This window comes from Pterocles gutturalis, unplaced genomic scaffold (genome assembly GCF_000699245.1).
Source record: "Pterocles gutturalis isolate BGI_N339 unplaced genomic scaffold, ASM69924v1 scaffold30454, whole genome shotgun sequence".
NCBI classification, from domain to species: domain Eukaryota; kingdom Metazoa; phylum Chordata; class Aves; order Pterocliformes; family Pteroclidae; genus Pterocles; species Pterocles gutturalis.
The window spans coordinates 7,591-24,147 of record NW_010131733.1 but is presented as its reverse complement, the minus strand read 5'-3'; the positions used below and the strand labels follow the sequence as shown (position 1 = coordinate 24,147).

The 16,557-nt window shown below is 37.3% G+C and overlaps 1 protein-coding gene across 1 annotated transcript in view; it reads right to left on the bottom strand.

Annotated features, from left to right (window-relative positions):
* The window catches only part of PPM1A (protein phosphatase, Mg2+/Mn2+ dependent, 1A), a 13,584-nt gene extending 3,375 nt beyond the window's left edge, over window positions 1–10,209 (bottom strand). Inside the window, exons 1-3 of the mRNA XM_010080705.1 lie at window positions 9,363–10,209; window positions 7,432–7,549; window positions 2,366–2,474 (exon numbers count right to left, since the gene is read on the bottom strand). Of these exons, the coding sequence (XP_010079007.1) occupies window positions 2,366–2,474; window positions 7,432–7,549; window positions 9,363–10,196 (1,061 nt within the window). The 5' untranslated portion in view covers window positions 10,197–10,209. The remainder of the gene's footprint in view (window positions 1–2,365; window positions 2,475–7,431; window positions 7,550–9,362) is intronic.
* Window positions 10,210–16,557: the final 6,348 nt, after the last annotated feature.

The window sequence follows — 16,557 nt, the reverse complement described above, 5'->3', positions numbered from 1 at the left end:
TCAGCAGGAGAAGCGCACAATCTGACACTCAGACGAGGCTGCGATGCTGCTTGGTGCTACGTCTCTAGACTTCCAAAAAGGGCATCAGAAAACTTGATGGATGTTGAATGCCCTGGTCAATTGTGTGTCTGATGAACGCTTCATGTAGTACTTCACGTACTATGGCACTTTCACAGAGGAGTAGTGTTTTTTCAATTATCTGGACAAACAAAAATTGCATCCTGAAGTACATTTTTGTTCATGTTGCATCCAGAAATGTACTTTCAATGTGCAAACCTGGAAAAATTATTTCTGAAGCAATACTCTTTCACAACAATGTGTGCAATACTGTCCTGCAACTTTTTTCAAAAAAATTTAAGCTGCGAATAGTAGTTCTACATATTGTATCTTGAGAATGAGAAGAATTTTGTCTGGTAAAAAATATTAAAAAATTAACTCAAGCATCTTGACAGTTTCCTCTTTGTTTAGCATCTTTAAGATAGCCTAGTAATAGGAAAACTGCAAACAATGTGTAAATGAGCAACATGGTTTTGTTTTTTTTTGGTTGTGGTGTTGGTTTTTGGAGTTGCTTTGGGGTTTTTTGTTTATTTTGGGGTCTGGGTTGGGTGTTTTTGTTTTTTGGTTTTTTTTTTTTTTTTTTTACATAGCGAAGATGTTTTCTTGAAAACTGATATAGAAAAAAAAAATGTGAGGCTGAAGGGAAAGAAAGCCTTTGCCTTACCCAGCAGATAAGGAAACAACTTTGGAGGGGGAGCAAGAAGGAAAGAGGGCAGCAGAAGACAGGAATTATAGACGGTACTTTAAAAGCAACTTTCTTCCAGATCCCCTTCTGCAGAACCACGTATGACAAAGTAGCAGACTACAACTGTGATACAAAACAAACTTCAAAGAACCACCTTTTAACTGCTCATGAAGGCATGCAGAGCAATCACAAAGGAGTGCATCAGAAGAAAAAAAAAAGCAGATGATAGGCTTTATAATCATCCCGTAACACTGAAAAGTCAGGAACCACCATGCGGCAGTATAAACATCATAGTGGATCTAGTGAATGATTACAGGGCAAGGAAGAAGAGGCTGAATTTAAAGCAATAAAACCAAGCAATTACACACAAAGTACATTGCACATATGAACTGGAAAGTTTCCCTTATCTTTCAAGAAATAAGTTATATCTTTGATTCTAAATAACAGCAGGTTTCTTGAAAAGCATTATTTCCCTTCCAAACTGGCAGCAGTGCTTTGAGTTATGCTAACATTCAATTAAATCCATACTTCTATCAATTCTTATTCAAACTAGCATGACTAAGACACAAAATCCCACAGAAGTCAGCCACTTCAGCACTTTCTTACAACCATGATGGTACCACTAGCCAAAGGAGATTGAGAAAAGTCAATTTGTATGCCACATTTAATGAGTAACTGACTCATTGATACTTCAAGACTACAGCAACACATCCTAAATAGATGCTGCTATTATATATAAAATTGCCATCTCTTCTTTTCCTAGTCAAACAGTTCAGATAAGAACAATTTCATTTTGTAGAAGTCATCTTTACAGTTCAATTATAATTTATTCAATTACACACCTAGAGTCTTCACGCTTTGGTGCAACAATACAAAAAACTGTACTCTGAAGGGTTAAAAATATAGTCCGTACCAGATGTGCCCAAGCCATTTCAATTTTAACCCAACACAGGTTCATGAACAATCTTTAGAACCAAAAAGCACTTGGTTTGGTGTGCAAACGAGCTAAGCACATTACTTCCTTAAAGACCGAACATCAATTTGAGAAGCCACAGTGCATCAACACTGAACTCCTCAAGGGCAAAGCCAGCCTATATAAAGCTGTACATTTAACTTCCCACTTTTCTGAGAGACTTCTACTTTTCAGATTTGTCACGAGCAGAGAGATACAAAAGCAAACTTTTAAGCAATTACATCGCTTTAGCGACAGACAAGAAAAGAAAGCTGCCAAGCAAAACACCACATGCATATCGCTTCTTGTCAAAGTGTAGAACTACATCTCCATGTAACGACCAAAGTCGGTGCATTATTTTTGCATCTTCAAATATAACCTCCCACCCAGAAAACCCAGTTAATTACAAAAAACAGACACACTCAGGCCACCCTTAAAAAACCCTCAGTCCTTCCCAAAACCACAGTTTGACATTTAATTTTAGCAGTGATTCACAGTTAACTGTTCTTATGCTTGTCCTTTTCATTCAGAACAAGTGAGTAATAAAAATTGGAGAACAGATCACCACCTTTTGTCCTGTACCCTTCTTCCTTCCCCCCACTTTTAAGAGTGGCCTTACAGTTAAGTTTTGATTTAAACCAAAAAACACATTTACACCGATGTGAACTCACTTGCTTGCCAATTCACCCCCCGGCGGGAGGTTTGGGATGCTCTCAGTTGCTAATGTACGCATCACGTGGACTAAGTCTGGGACTCCTTCACCCTGCTTCTTTATGATCTCTGGGAATCAGAAGTACTTTTTTTGTAAGTGCAGTCCAAATTTAACTTAAAAAGATTGAAACACTCAGTTTTATAAAAAGGCAGCTTAACTTCTGTTAATATAATAATAATAATAATAAAAAAAGATGACAGACCATATTCAACATGGGAATTGTTAACTTTGGTTCCACAAGAAAAAGAACTTGTAACAGATTTGACAAAGATATACTGCTAACTGTTCACATGCACACTGGTTTTAGAAATACACAGCTACCTAACAGAAGTGGGACAAAATTCTTCAATGGCTTTCCTGCTACACATTAGATATAACAGAAGATGTAATATCTTCCCAAGAAAATGCCCTGGGCATGAGACAGACATTAACATCAGCTTTATCGCTGCAACAGAAGATGAAAGATTATTGACATCATAGAAAACATATTTTTCAAGAAACAAAAGGTTAAGACATACTAAAAATAACTCACATGGCTGTATGTGTATTGGTCAATACTTGTAACTCACTGCATTACAGTAACATGTAAATTTTAAGAACCATTAAATATAAATGAAAAGCCAGGGACATCAGATCTAAGAAACAGTTCCATCCTCAACTCACGTAGGGGATAGGTGAATATTGGGCAGTTTTTTAAAGCTGATCCACTCCAGCTTCTGGGTGAAGAGAATCTGTACTGTAGCCACAGTCATGTTGGCTAAGAAATTAATTCTTTAGCTTTATTCCTAGGCCTATTTTTTTTTTCCAGACGTAAAGCACACAATTTTATTTGAACTCAAAAGATTTCAGACCATATCACCCCTGAAGACTCACTTTTTAAATAGGGATTTTATGAAATTTAAAGAATAAGCACATTTAAAAAAATGTATCTCATCAGTTTCTCTGTAAATATGAGCTCTTAGAATTGAGAGATATGAATTAAGACTTGGTGCTGTTGATCTTCAAGTGAATACTGCAGCACACATACAATACTGTGTACATATGTGCATATATATAATGCCTGTATGTACACACACTATTCTTCTTGAAGAGTAGTTGGAATTCACAGTACCACTTCTGAAAAATCCTCTAGCATTCAGTTCTTGCCCTAAATGATAATTCCAGAAGAACATACCAAGTTTCCATTTCATAATTTAATTAGCGAGATAAGGCACATCAAAAGCTTTTAAAACCACCACGTATCCAGTCCTTTTTAGTTAAAAAAAAAATGAAATACAACAATTGTGAATCACTTTTTATGCCCGTAACAGTTTTTCAGGGCTGCATGTTTACAAAAAGCATCAGCTCTATTTTGCAGTCAGGCTGTGTAAATTATTTGCAAGGTACAGTGGAAACACTGTCTAAGCCCTCAACCAGCATCAAACTCTGCAACACAAAGCTTTAAGCTGTTTACTTCAAAACCTACATTTTAAATACAAGACATCACACACCACAGACACCTCCAAAACTTGCCATTTCCTCAAGATCTATAGCCAAAATTCATTTTACCATCTAGTATTCAGTAAATAAATAATCTAGCACTCTTAAATCTGAATAAGAAGCCAAGATCTCAGATTTGGTTTGCCAAGTTCCTTTATTGTGCAATTTTGAACATCTAGTATACTCTACATTGCGCTAGTGCTAAAGTTCTGCTGTACAAAAATAAGGAATTTATAGTTTACCTATACTACACAGTTTCACAACCTGTAACTGCAGTACATTTAACATACAGTCTCCACTAAATGAATACATTTATATTTTGATAAAACTATAGATACAGACTGAATGAACACTGAAGACACAACAAATGGAGTCGGTCTGCTAGCTGTGTAATTTATTGGAATTATCTTCTTCCAATACATCTTGCAACCCTCCCCCCAACCTTTAATTTACTTTCTACACATTTTCATGGCATCAAGTACTGGAAAAATGTACTTACAAGCCTAAAATAAAGGATTCAAAACATATCTGCTTTTTCATATTCTGAATGGCAATTCCACACGAAGTTTAAGAAAAAGCCAGAGCTATGATTTTAGTGAAAATATGAAAAGGAACATATAATAGCTGACTTAAAATTATTTATCTCTATATAGGTATAAATATTGCAAGGATTATCTATTACGGAACGCTTTTATGTAAAAAAATGAGAACAAAAAAACCTTAGTTTTTTTTAGAGTTAACACATCAATAAAACATATTAGTGCAAATAATAGCAACACATTTTGGAATGACTGATTACTTCTACCATGAAGTTCACATGATATTTTAGGAGTAATGCTGGTTTATTGCAAGTAATGGCACAAAAATGCTTCTCCACACTTGCTTCTTCTTCTGTTATTAGTTATTGTAGCTATGAATCTGAACCACAACCACACCAAAACTAGTAAAAGGAGAGTCCTAAGTAGCATGGTAAGTAGGAAACTTTTCATGTTTTTTAAAATCTGAATTGCCTCTCCTTATTCAAGATGACCACCAGTACTAAGCCCTACTTGGTTTTAAAATCTGCACTACGTCTTCACAGTAAAGACACATTCTGAGCTGAGGGAATAAAAGTACAACCAGAAAAAAAAACGCACTTTAGTGAGCATCAAATCTCATTAGTTGTTGGACTGAGTACTGAAGTGCATAAAAATACATAATGTGCATTTCCACCAAGCTTCCATTTAAATGAATTTTAATTATAAATTTATATTACAGATTAGTAAAACCATTCTAAAAGTCCTCTACATTTTCTAGTCCCTTCAGCTGAAGATTAGGCTTTTAGAGTTAAGCACTGCCATTCTTCAAGTATCCTAGGATAATGTCACTGTAGTGTTGGAAGTTTCAGATGCTGTAGCAGTCGTATCTTACTAGCCAAAACTGCATTATCTATTTACACCAGGCAACAAAAATTATTAACTGCACAAGAATTACTAAGTTAAATGTAATGAAGTCAATCAACTCCTGTTCTTGAAGTTCTGCCTCTCAACTTCCCTCATGAGGAAGACCTAAAAGGCCAAATTCTGCACACAGCTGATACAAATCACTGCTGGGTTGAATAGTGTTTACTACATATTCATTAATTTAAATAATATCTGTGCAACAATAGACAAAAAATTGAGGACAACTCTGAAAAAAGAAGACCCTTGAGAGGAAGTACAATGTATTTCCTCAAGTTGTTCAGATATAATCCCATTAAATTAGTATTAAAGTGCTTTATAACTACATACAGAATCCTCCTGCCTCTATGCAAGTATCACACTTTGCTCATTCCTAAAATTTTGTGTTTGCATAAATGTGGAGTACTGTCAGACAAATTCATTGTATGTACCATAATCACATGCAGTTCCAGTACCTAGGTTCTTCCTTTACAAAATGAAATGTCTGTACAAAAATGTCAGTTTTCCTCGTAGTAATATTCCTGGGGTACAATGAGGCCAGCTGAAGATGCAACCTTAACTTGAACATATTTTCATATTCTAGGTCATGGGTTGTCTGAACTCAGACAAAATAAGATATGAAGGTAATACTTGCCTAAATTAGGAGAGTTAGCATGCTGTAAATGAATGTGTGAATTTACAGCATACTTGCTCTTCACCAGTTCTGTGAGTGGGCACACATAGTAAGGTCTTCAAATGCCTGATGCAAAACTCACTGCTTTGAAATGGAGAAAGCCATCTGACACCTAACTCATGCAGTGTTACCCTGCACTTGGATATTCCTGCTACGCTGTCAAAAAGATTCACACTATTGCTTACTGTGCACCAACTTCTATTAGGTAAGTGTTAGATTAAAACAGAAATGTCTGTCTGGACATTTGGTCAGGAGCAGAACAGATGCAGTTTGCCAAGACCTTGCAAATGAGGCCTTTGAAAAAGGTGGTACTTTCTGAAGGAGCACGTACACAGGTAGTAAGTGCTTTAAAATCACACATTAATTTGTCTGAACCCAGAATTCCCACGTAGGCAAGTTCTTTGTGAAATTTCTGAAGCTGTACTGTGTTATCTTCATGCAAGCTAAAGAGGAAAAAAGTGCACAATATTCCTCTAACTTACTAATCACTGATACCATTGTTTTGAAGAACTCTGTGTATTGTGCCCTGTGTGCTATCATGGATTCTCGGAATTTATACACATAACTAGATTTGTGACATAGAGGTCTCGAAGAGTCCACTTCAAAAATAGACTCAACCTATGCAAATAATGCATACAGCATGTCTTATGTTTCAGAAACAATCTCCAAGCTGTGGTCATTTTTAAATACTAAAAGGCACTAGAAATCGAGTTTTAATGAGAAACCATTTAAATCAAATTGATTTCAAATATCATTTTTAGTTAAGTGACCTGAAATGCATCAGACTTGCAGTTTCTGTTTGAAGTTTAAGAACTCACAAAATACAAATTTAAAGCAAAATTTTGAAGTTATTAATCAGAGTAAGATGAGCTCCCAGCTTTTGTTCATCAAGAATGCTTAAAGATTAGCTTTCATAAATTTTTGATGTACTTCCAAATAAGTAAATATGTTAGCAGGTGCCTTAAAGATAACAGTAATCAAGCTGTAACCCTACCATAATTGGATAATATCATGGCTAACTAATTTGTACATAACTATATGTAAAAATGGCACTCAAATTACCATCTTCACAGACACTTCATAAGATATTCTGGTTATTTAATTTAACCCCACGTAACAGGAACCAGGATTTACTGGTCGGAAACAGCCCTGTCAAAGACTCATGAAAAACACTGAGCACAAATGAATTATTTCTCTGCCATCCTGAATAATTTTCAGGGCTACAGGCTGCTGGACTTTCATAGTAAATTTTTTTCAGGACATACAGTGAGACTATGAGTGCCTTTTTCAGAGATGTACACTAGATGGCCAATGGCACTTGAAAAAAAGTCTATTAAAAAGCCTGTATGTGTTAAGAGTTTAGATGTTGGAAGGGGAAGGGGCCAGGGGGTCTGCTTAGAAACAAAGTTACTTATTTTTTTTTAAATGATCCACCTTCTACTCTGCTTTCCAGGTACTTGTCCAACTCTGCCTCTCTTTTCACCGCCTCTGGTGATACCTTTGGTGCATTCGGAAAACAGATCAATATCACACTCATGTTGTCTCGACTTCCCTGGTGGAAAAGAAAAAAATTATTTGAGAATGTATACTCACCAGGCTAAATACACATCAAAGCATTTTACACATAAAAAAATTCATAAATCATATGGTATTAAAATACAGCTTTTACTACTATGGATTAATATGATCATTAGCCTTAATTTCCCCCTACCCCCTTACAGAATTCCAGAAGTCTGTCTGTTCATTCAGTACAACTTTTAAGTCACTTTGTTGTTTTCCCTTTAATGGTCTGAAGACTACGTGGAGCCAATCACAGACAGCCCATTGTCTTTTAAAAATTGACATTACTAACAAGTCATGTGTAATTACAAAGTTGTGTTCCATCTTGTTTTAAGTACTATCCAATCATTTTTTGAAAACAGCTGAATATTAGATGGGTAAAGAAAACCACTACTGCTTAAAAGCACTAAGTAGGGACGTATTGAATTCAGACAGTTCTTTCACCTAAAATCACAGCTATTTGGGGGTTTTTTCCCCTTTTTCTTTTAAGACAAGAAGAGATACAAGTGAGAAAATCTGTTAAAAGACCAGCTGGAAGGAGCCCAGGCCTTTACAAAAGCATTCTTTGAAATGGAAACATTTAAAGCTCCAAACAAACAGAGCCCTAATACTTGAATACATGAAAATACAAACATGTTCTGGTTATGAAAAGTAAATGTTTAGTTTACTTTGTTCACTGCCAATACCCCTGTGCTCTGGTACACAAACATGCATCCATATGCTTAGCTTTTAACACCAATTAAATCCACTGGCTAGCAAGATCAAGAACAAGCCAGTGTCTAAAACAAGAGAATATGGGTGTATAGGGAGGTGCTGACCGCTGGCTATTGCCAAGCTTACAGCATCCACAAGCCACTGTTCCTCCCCTGGTATTTCTTTTCAGGATTACCAGACAAAAATTGTAAACAAAAATATATGCATTATCAATCTGCCAAAGTGTTGGAAAGCAATTATTTTTTCCAAAAGGGAAACAATGACCTTGTTAGCCATGTGAGTTGCTGCCTTGTCTCTTTTGTATCAAAAATGTTGGCTTTTTTACATTATGACTTACAGCTTGCCTTTGGAAAACTAGGTGTCTAGCTATGAAACTCAATACTTCAAATCTCTTCTGTAACTGCACCATTCCGCAACTTATTAATACAAAGTGAAAGTTGTTGTTGTAGACAAAACTACACAGATTTCTTAAACCAAACAGTCCCATCTTCTACTTAAGATAGTTTTACAGCTGCATCACACAACACTGAATAAGAAAAACAGTAATTAAACCAGAATAAAAACTAACTTAGGAAGCCAAATTTTCATATAGTCAAGAAATTTTAAACTACAAAATATGAAGTCAAGGTTCAATCATTCTGCATTTATCTTGGCGTAATTATGACAGTAACGTTACTATTACATGCCCAAGAAAGAAGGGGAAGATTAGGAGGGTAAAGAATACTCTCTAACCTGATTAAGTCTTAAGAGTTAAGGTTTTGTAAAGTATGTTGTGAAACAGAAAAGGGGAGTCATTGTCCCCGACCTGCCCATAAATTCCCATCAGCTTCTAGTTTCCCAGTGATCAGAGTGTACCTGTACATGATTTTAAACTCCCTGTTAACCAAAACCACCCAGAAAGTCATACTGTTTCCGTTGTGTGTTCGTTCCCCCTCAACACAATTTTTGTGGGAATCATGGTAATTACTGTCAAAGGCATGTTAACAGAAACCATTGGATACTTATAGACTGGAATCAAAACTTATTCTTAACTTGTTCATAAGCTTCTAATAGTGAAAACACAGTAAACTTCTTTTCTCAAGTCTGGCTACCTTGTACAAGCAGGTGTCAACTATCTCATTGCAAACTTTCTCAAGGTCATCAGTGACTTCAAGTCTGGATCTTACAAAGTCACACAGCTCTTCATTTCCCATAACATCCCAGATACCATCGCAAGCCAGTATGATGAACTGATCATCTTCTTCTGATCTCTCAATTTCATAAACTTCAGGCTCAGGTGAGACTAGCTGTTCTGTAGGACCCTTCCCATGGACACATTTGTAATCAAAGTCCCCAAGTGCCCTTGAAACAGCAAGAGAGCCATTCACACGCTGAATCATTACAGAGCCACCTGCATTCTGTATACGCTCCTTCTCCAGGGGATTACTTGGTTTGTGATCCTGTGTGAAGAAGTGAACCTTCCTGTTTCTACAAAGTAAACCTCTCGAGTCTCCACAGTTTATAAAGTATGTATGTTGGGGAGAAATCATGACACCCACAGCTGTTGATCCACTTCTGTCTGCGCCATGTTTCTTCTCGGAGATGACTCTCATGTGTTCATCAATTTGCAAAAAACCTGTTCTGATGCCGCTCTTTACACTTTCCACAGATGGTGGCCCATCTGGCCCTTTAAAATCCTGGTTGCTCGTGATGTGATCTAATAAATGCTCACAGCAGTACTTGGCAACCTGTGATCCAGCGTGCCCATCATATACAGCAAAAAACGACCATCCATCGAGTCCATTTGGCAAACCAATCACAGCTGTATGTGCATCCTCCATTTCAACTCGCCAGCCTTGCATACTGCTCAGACCATAACGAAGCCCATTCCCTTGGCCCTGGGCATTATGCTTCTCCATCTTTGGCTTGTCTAAAAATGCTCCCATGATGACTTTCCTTCAGTTCTAAAAAAAATAAATAAATTATCATTAAGATATTTCTTAAACATGTCATTTAAACATCCTATTGGAAACTACTAAATAACAGTCCAAATAATGTTAAGGTGAAAAAAACCCACTGATGTAAAGCTGACTTTTCTGTCTCTCTAAAGTGAAATTTGCATTCCTTTCATCTAAACAAGGACACTGCTACTAGCTGAACTGCACTTTCATATTTTTCTAAGTATTTTCAGCTGTTTTACTTGAAGAATTTATATTCCACTATCGTTCATTGTTCTGACAAAAGCCTCTAGTATAACTATGTATGAAATTAGTTTGAAAGAGGACTTGTTAACTGGTACACATCTGAATAGCTGTGTTCCCTGCGACTACTGAGCCAATGAAAGAGTTCAATGTTCCCTAGACAGTGGCATTCCCTAGATCCCAACTGCTGGCCACAAAGTCCTGCTCGTGCTCTGCTTTTCCAATGGTGACGGGGAAATGAAAGCAAACTGATAGATTTTCTTTTGGGAGAGGAAGTTCAGGGGGTTTTGTTTGGTTGGTGTTTTTTTGTTTTGTTTTTTAAACAGATAAAGTGATCTGAATGATCAAGATGATGCCAAAGTCTGCATAAAGGAAGAGGCAGCACCGGATAACTAGGGGCAGGACTCAGAAGGAACAGAGCAGCTGTCCCCGTAGGCAGCAGCAAGCCATTAGTTTGGCTCAGCCATCTTGTGAAAGCTCATCCTTAGATTTTCAGTTAAATTACACGGCAAGCTTCTCAGATGTCTGTGCTGCAGATTTACCTAAAACTTTAATGCATTCATGCGTCGCTGAAAGACAACTGCCCCTGACAAGTTCACGGAAATCTGTTTGGAAATGAAATCACACGTATTATAAATTCATGCTGCTTTATTCAAGCCAGACGAATACACTGCATACCCTATCCTCCTCCACCTCCCATCACTGGGACGTGATGCAGCAAATACTCATGCTTAAGTGAATAAGACTTACATTTGAAGGCGGCGTAAACTGACTGGTTTATCTTCATGACTTTCACACCCTAGCCATCCAACCCATCCTTCTAATCCAAATCAGTTTATTCGTGCATTCATTATTAAAAAAAATATCATACAAAATAGGTCACATGTTTTACATAATTGCAAATTCTGCCCTGGGAAGCATCAAAGAGTGTGCAAATCACTGTTATACAATACAAGGTAATGGAACAAGACCACAATATTTTTTGTTTGAAGACAGTGGACAAAAATTAACAGAGAAGAGACTCTGAAACAGATTTTTAACCGAGGCCCCAACTAAGCACTGGTGCTAGCTGAAAAGTTAATACACTAGGGGGTTTAGAAGGCCTTAATTTTTATGTGGAATACATCTGAACAGTTTTCTGAGTGATAACATCACTTTTTGATACCACACTTTTATTACAATCCAGCTCCAGCTATAAATGACACTATATATCCCTCTAAGCTTTTCACATCATCTCGCCCAGCCACTATCAACCCTTCTAAAACATTTGTATGCATTAGAATAAACAGTCAAGAAATGTTTATATTTGATCTCACCACAACAGTGATTCACATGTGAGGCACAGGGACTGGATATACACTCTATGGCTCACATGCTTTGTTAACAAAACCAAAAGCCTCACATGCTTCAGCTGTATGGAGAGGGATGGATGTCAGCAGCAGTACACCTCTGCTTCCTCTCACCTCACCCCCTGCTCTTAAGTTTCATCTCTTCTCAAGAGAACACAAAATATTGATGCCCACGCAAACTGTAACTAGCCAACAAAACATACCCTACAGTGGTCTTGTATCCCAAGCACATGCATGAGGTTCACATTACTGCAGTTGCTAGGAAAAAAATACTACTTAGACTTTTTTATCTTCACATGCAGCTCCAGTGAAGTCAGTGTGATCAAAATAATTACAGAACATTGCCATAAATCAAATGGGGAACTATTCTGCAGAATATCAGACTTTTTATTCATTCCACAATAGCAGCAGAGTTTAAACTAACACCTAACTTTCTTATTGTTGAAGAGAGCATAAAACAGAATGCAGATACTCAATTATTTAACTTTAATTAGGAGCTCAAAAAGCAGAAACTGTGCTGGCAAATGCCACATTTTTGTCAAGTATTTTAAGTTATTACTGTGTTCAAAACCAAACCAAAACAGAAAAGCATTAAGAACAGGATACACTTAAACTGACCACAAGAACCGTCAAATTTGGACTAAAAAAGACTGTTTTCCTTCTAATCTCTCACATTACTAGGTATATAATATTCAGAGTTGTGCATTGTAAGCTGTTCTTCCCTCTCAGTAGTTTATCGCGTAAACTACGATTAAAAATACACACAGGCAGGTCATATGCAGTTCTAGCAACTCACACAGAACTGCTAGCACACTTCAAAAATTAACAAATCCACTCCCCATTTAAAATCAAATTGCCTTATCCCTCCCCAGAAGGTAAACTGAAAGCTGTTGCTATTCTAAATTAAGCCTTGTAGGTGAGATGTTGACACATGACTCTTCAAGGGTGCGAGCTACCCACCGTAGACACAAATACAACCAGACAGAAGGATAACCACAATGTGGTCACACAACTTCTACTTGGGAAATTATTCACAGCCCATAGCATAAAGTAGTCACCTTCTGAAAACTGCAGTAACAGACGGCAGTGGCTTTCCTTGCAACACTTTAGCTAATTGTACTTCCACCAGAACGCCAGTCTACCCCTGTAGAAGAACAGGCCAGGTTTTCAAAATCCTCATTGCATCTGAAGGGAAAGCATAGCTTACTTGTGGATAGGATGAATATGCCAAGTCTTTAGTTTTTCCACAATTTCAATTCTTGTTCAGAAAAAACATTAGTTTAATATGACCAATCTGTGAATTCTTATGAAGCAGAGGCTACCTGTTACTTCTCCCCCCACACTGTTACATGTGGCTAAAACCCAAATAATTTTAAAAGTCTTGGTTATAAAAAAAAAATTAAAATCTTAGTTTTAAAAGAAAGGGGAGAGATGACACACACACACAAAAAGGCTGACATAAGAAAGCCCTGTCTCCTTCCTACTAAAAATACCTTTTGGGCCTGATTTTGAGTCCATATCTATGGAAGATCTTTCACACACCAGCATCCACCTAGATCACTAGTATGTTCTTCATACTTTCATGAGGTGGTTTGTGCACGATCCTGATTAAGTTGGAGTGACACCTTTAGTTAAGCATATAACCCTGTATGCAAATCAGATTAACCTATAGCAGTGCAAACGCCCAAGTTACAGCATGACTTTTGTTATGTAATAACACTAAAGAGAGAAGTCAGACCCAGAACAGTCTGCATGCATGGTGTGTAATATGAATATGGCTTAACTTAGCCCTCTTACATTTCTTTAGTCACCTTCCTAAACGGGAATCTTCATCTTATGACCCTTATTCTTCAAATAATTTTACTCCCCTTCCCCTTCTCAACCCATCCACAGATTTCTGCAGTCATGTTAGAAAACTGCAGTCTCATACTGGGAGATGGAACCAGCCCTCCACTCTGGAAGCCACAACTTTCAGAATGCTTGAACAATTCACATATGTACTAAAGGAGACAGACATTCTTCCTATACCTCTTAAAGTCAAAATCAGATAAAATGCCCTTTAATCATTAAGTTTAATGGCAAATATACACCACCCATTGGTTTCATCTTAGAGAAAGACAATTCTGAAAAGTACTACAGCAGCAGCACCCTTAAAAAGATCAGAGTCGCAACCTTTTCTTCAGAAATGGGAACTCTCAACCATCATTTGGCACTGCAACTGCCACAACGATTAGTCAAGCAAGCTTCAATTTTAATCTAAGATGATTCTTGGGTCACCATCTCCATATCAGTAACCTCCATTAGTTTCTCCTAAAAGAGAAGAGCTTTCTGCAGCAAAGTTCCTGGGTTTTGGCTCTGAAGAATAGAGAGGCTTTTCAACAAAACTAAAAGTGACAATGGACCCCATGCCTAACAACGAATATGCAGAGGATGCATTTATGCATCTACCATGAGTACATCCAAAACATGACTTCTGAAATGCTGATTTTGTGGAGGTCAAACTGAAGGACAGCCTCTGCAGCAAGTGCACAAAAAACTCAAGTTGCAGTTTGCAGACAGAAAAGGCAGAGGGCCTAGAAAAATCAACACAAGTAACAAGGTCTTGGATAAAACACAAGAGTGCCAAAATTCAAAGGACTGCAGCACTAAAAACAAAACTGAAGCAATGAATGGAGCATGCCAAAGAGTCAGTAGCTAAACTCCTTGAAAATAGATGCGACTGGAGAACAGAGTGGCAAAGAAGAGAAGGGGAAGAGTGGCAAAGAAAAGGAGGGTAATTAGTATACTGGACCATGACCCACCACGGACAACCACAGATACACCACTGGAATGCATGAAATCTCTTTGGTTCTTCATTAGTCCCCCAAATCATGCTATCAGGACAGCACAACTAGACTGCCTTCTGACACACACAAAAAAATATTTTACTGTTCTGCTATTTGCTCATTTGTTCAAATGCAGGTAAGTCTTAAATTGTTCACAAAGGACAGTTAATGTAACTCCATGTAACCCTGTAAAAAGATAATTTATTTTTCCAATAAATTCAGACAAGGATTTGATGTGTCTTGCCCAAGAAAACCAACTACCCCCATGTGAAACTTGTACTTGAACAATATGTCATTTAATAATCCTTTTAAAACAATGATCGAGTTGTATTCCTTCCACCAGGATAAGCTGCTTATGCGAACCACACTGAAGTCACAGGCACTTGTTCAAACTAAGCTGAGAAATGTCCCCATACTCCAATTTCCTGGAATAATTCTCCAAGTGACATTACGCCCTGTGTGTTGTAACGAGCACCATAAACCTTTACTTGAACTACAGGACACAGAGCAAGTCACCAAATTACACAGACTGCTAGTGAACAGAAAAAGGGCATTTGATCACTACAACTCCAATCTAATCCGTGGCACTTTCCCTCCCGCCTTAAGTGGGCTGGATGCAGTAACCAGTCAGCATTTAATTGTGCAAATGTGGAAACATTTTCAGGAGTTAGTGCCTGTTAAATGAAAAACTGACAGTACATACTGGATGCCCCAAATCAATTAATGTCAACAAACAACATGTCAGAGATCATCACAGGGATCAGAAGAATGACTAAAATAAAACAGAACACGCAGATGAGGAGACATAATTACACCACAGTCATGGGCTGAAGTAATGAAAAAGCTTCTTGCCAAAGAAACTATTTAAAAAACTATTGGAGACTATATGATTGAGTTCTGGCACTTAACAGTTCAACTACATCAATAAAGTACTGAAAATTACACTTGATGTTCCTGAATGTATATTTTCAGTCACAGGAATACATGGCCAACTAGACATGAATTGTCTATGAAAAAGAAGAAATAAAATACAGAAAGGGGGCTATTTTAATAAACATGGACTAATACACAATTTTCCCACCAGAATACTCGCTTCTTGGAGATGCAACTGTAATCTGTGTTATATTTCAGTACGGCAATTGCAAATGGAAGAACACAAGAAACAACTAATCATAAAGGCAAGAAAGTTTGTAGTAACATTAACAATTTCTTGGTTTAGGACAGATGTAGGAGCTATAGCTTGTGGCAAACAAAGGAAACAGGAAAAAGGTAGACAGCTGGAAACATCAACTTAAAAGAAAATAAAAAGATCAAAGCTCTCAGAAACAGGCCTTCAGACAGGCAAGAACGTTTATACATGGACACAAGTGAGAGACAGGGCAAAAAACCCTAAAGGTAAGCAAGTTAATGACTCCGTGTGTACAAGTGAAAGTATTAATTATTTCAACCTTTCCCCACTTAGCCTCCCTCTCTCCCTGTAACTAATATGCAACTGTGATTACAATTACAAATTCATACCACAGCAGAAAACACTAAATCACTGCACATCACAGACACCTATGAGCTCTGACCTCCTGAGACCTGCTCCACAGGCACTGCCATTTCACTGAGCTACCTTGTTTTGTCAGTTGTTTTGGTTTTTAAACATTACTTCTCTTCTGCTTAAAATCCCTTCTCCTTGCTAGGAGGTAACAGACTTTCTGAATGCCTCTCCATATTAAGCAACAAAATATTTTATCCCACTTGTTTTCCTATGTCAATTTATTTTTTGTGTGTGCGTATGGCAGGGTAGGCAGGATTTAGGAGAGGATTGCTAAAGCCTGCAAAAGTCTTCTGGAACACAGAAGGTAACAATTTACAAGTTAACACCCTCCCTCCAACAACGTGTTTCAGATTTTTCTTAAAATATCTTTTTCTGCTCCTACCTATCTT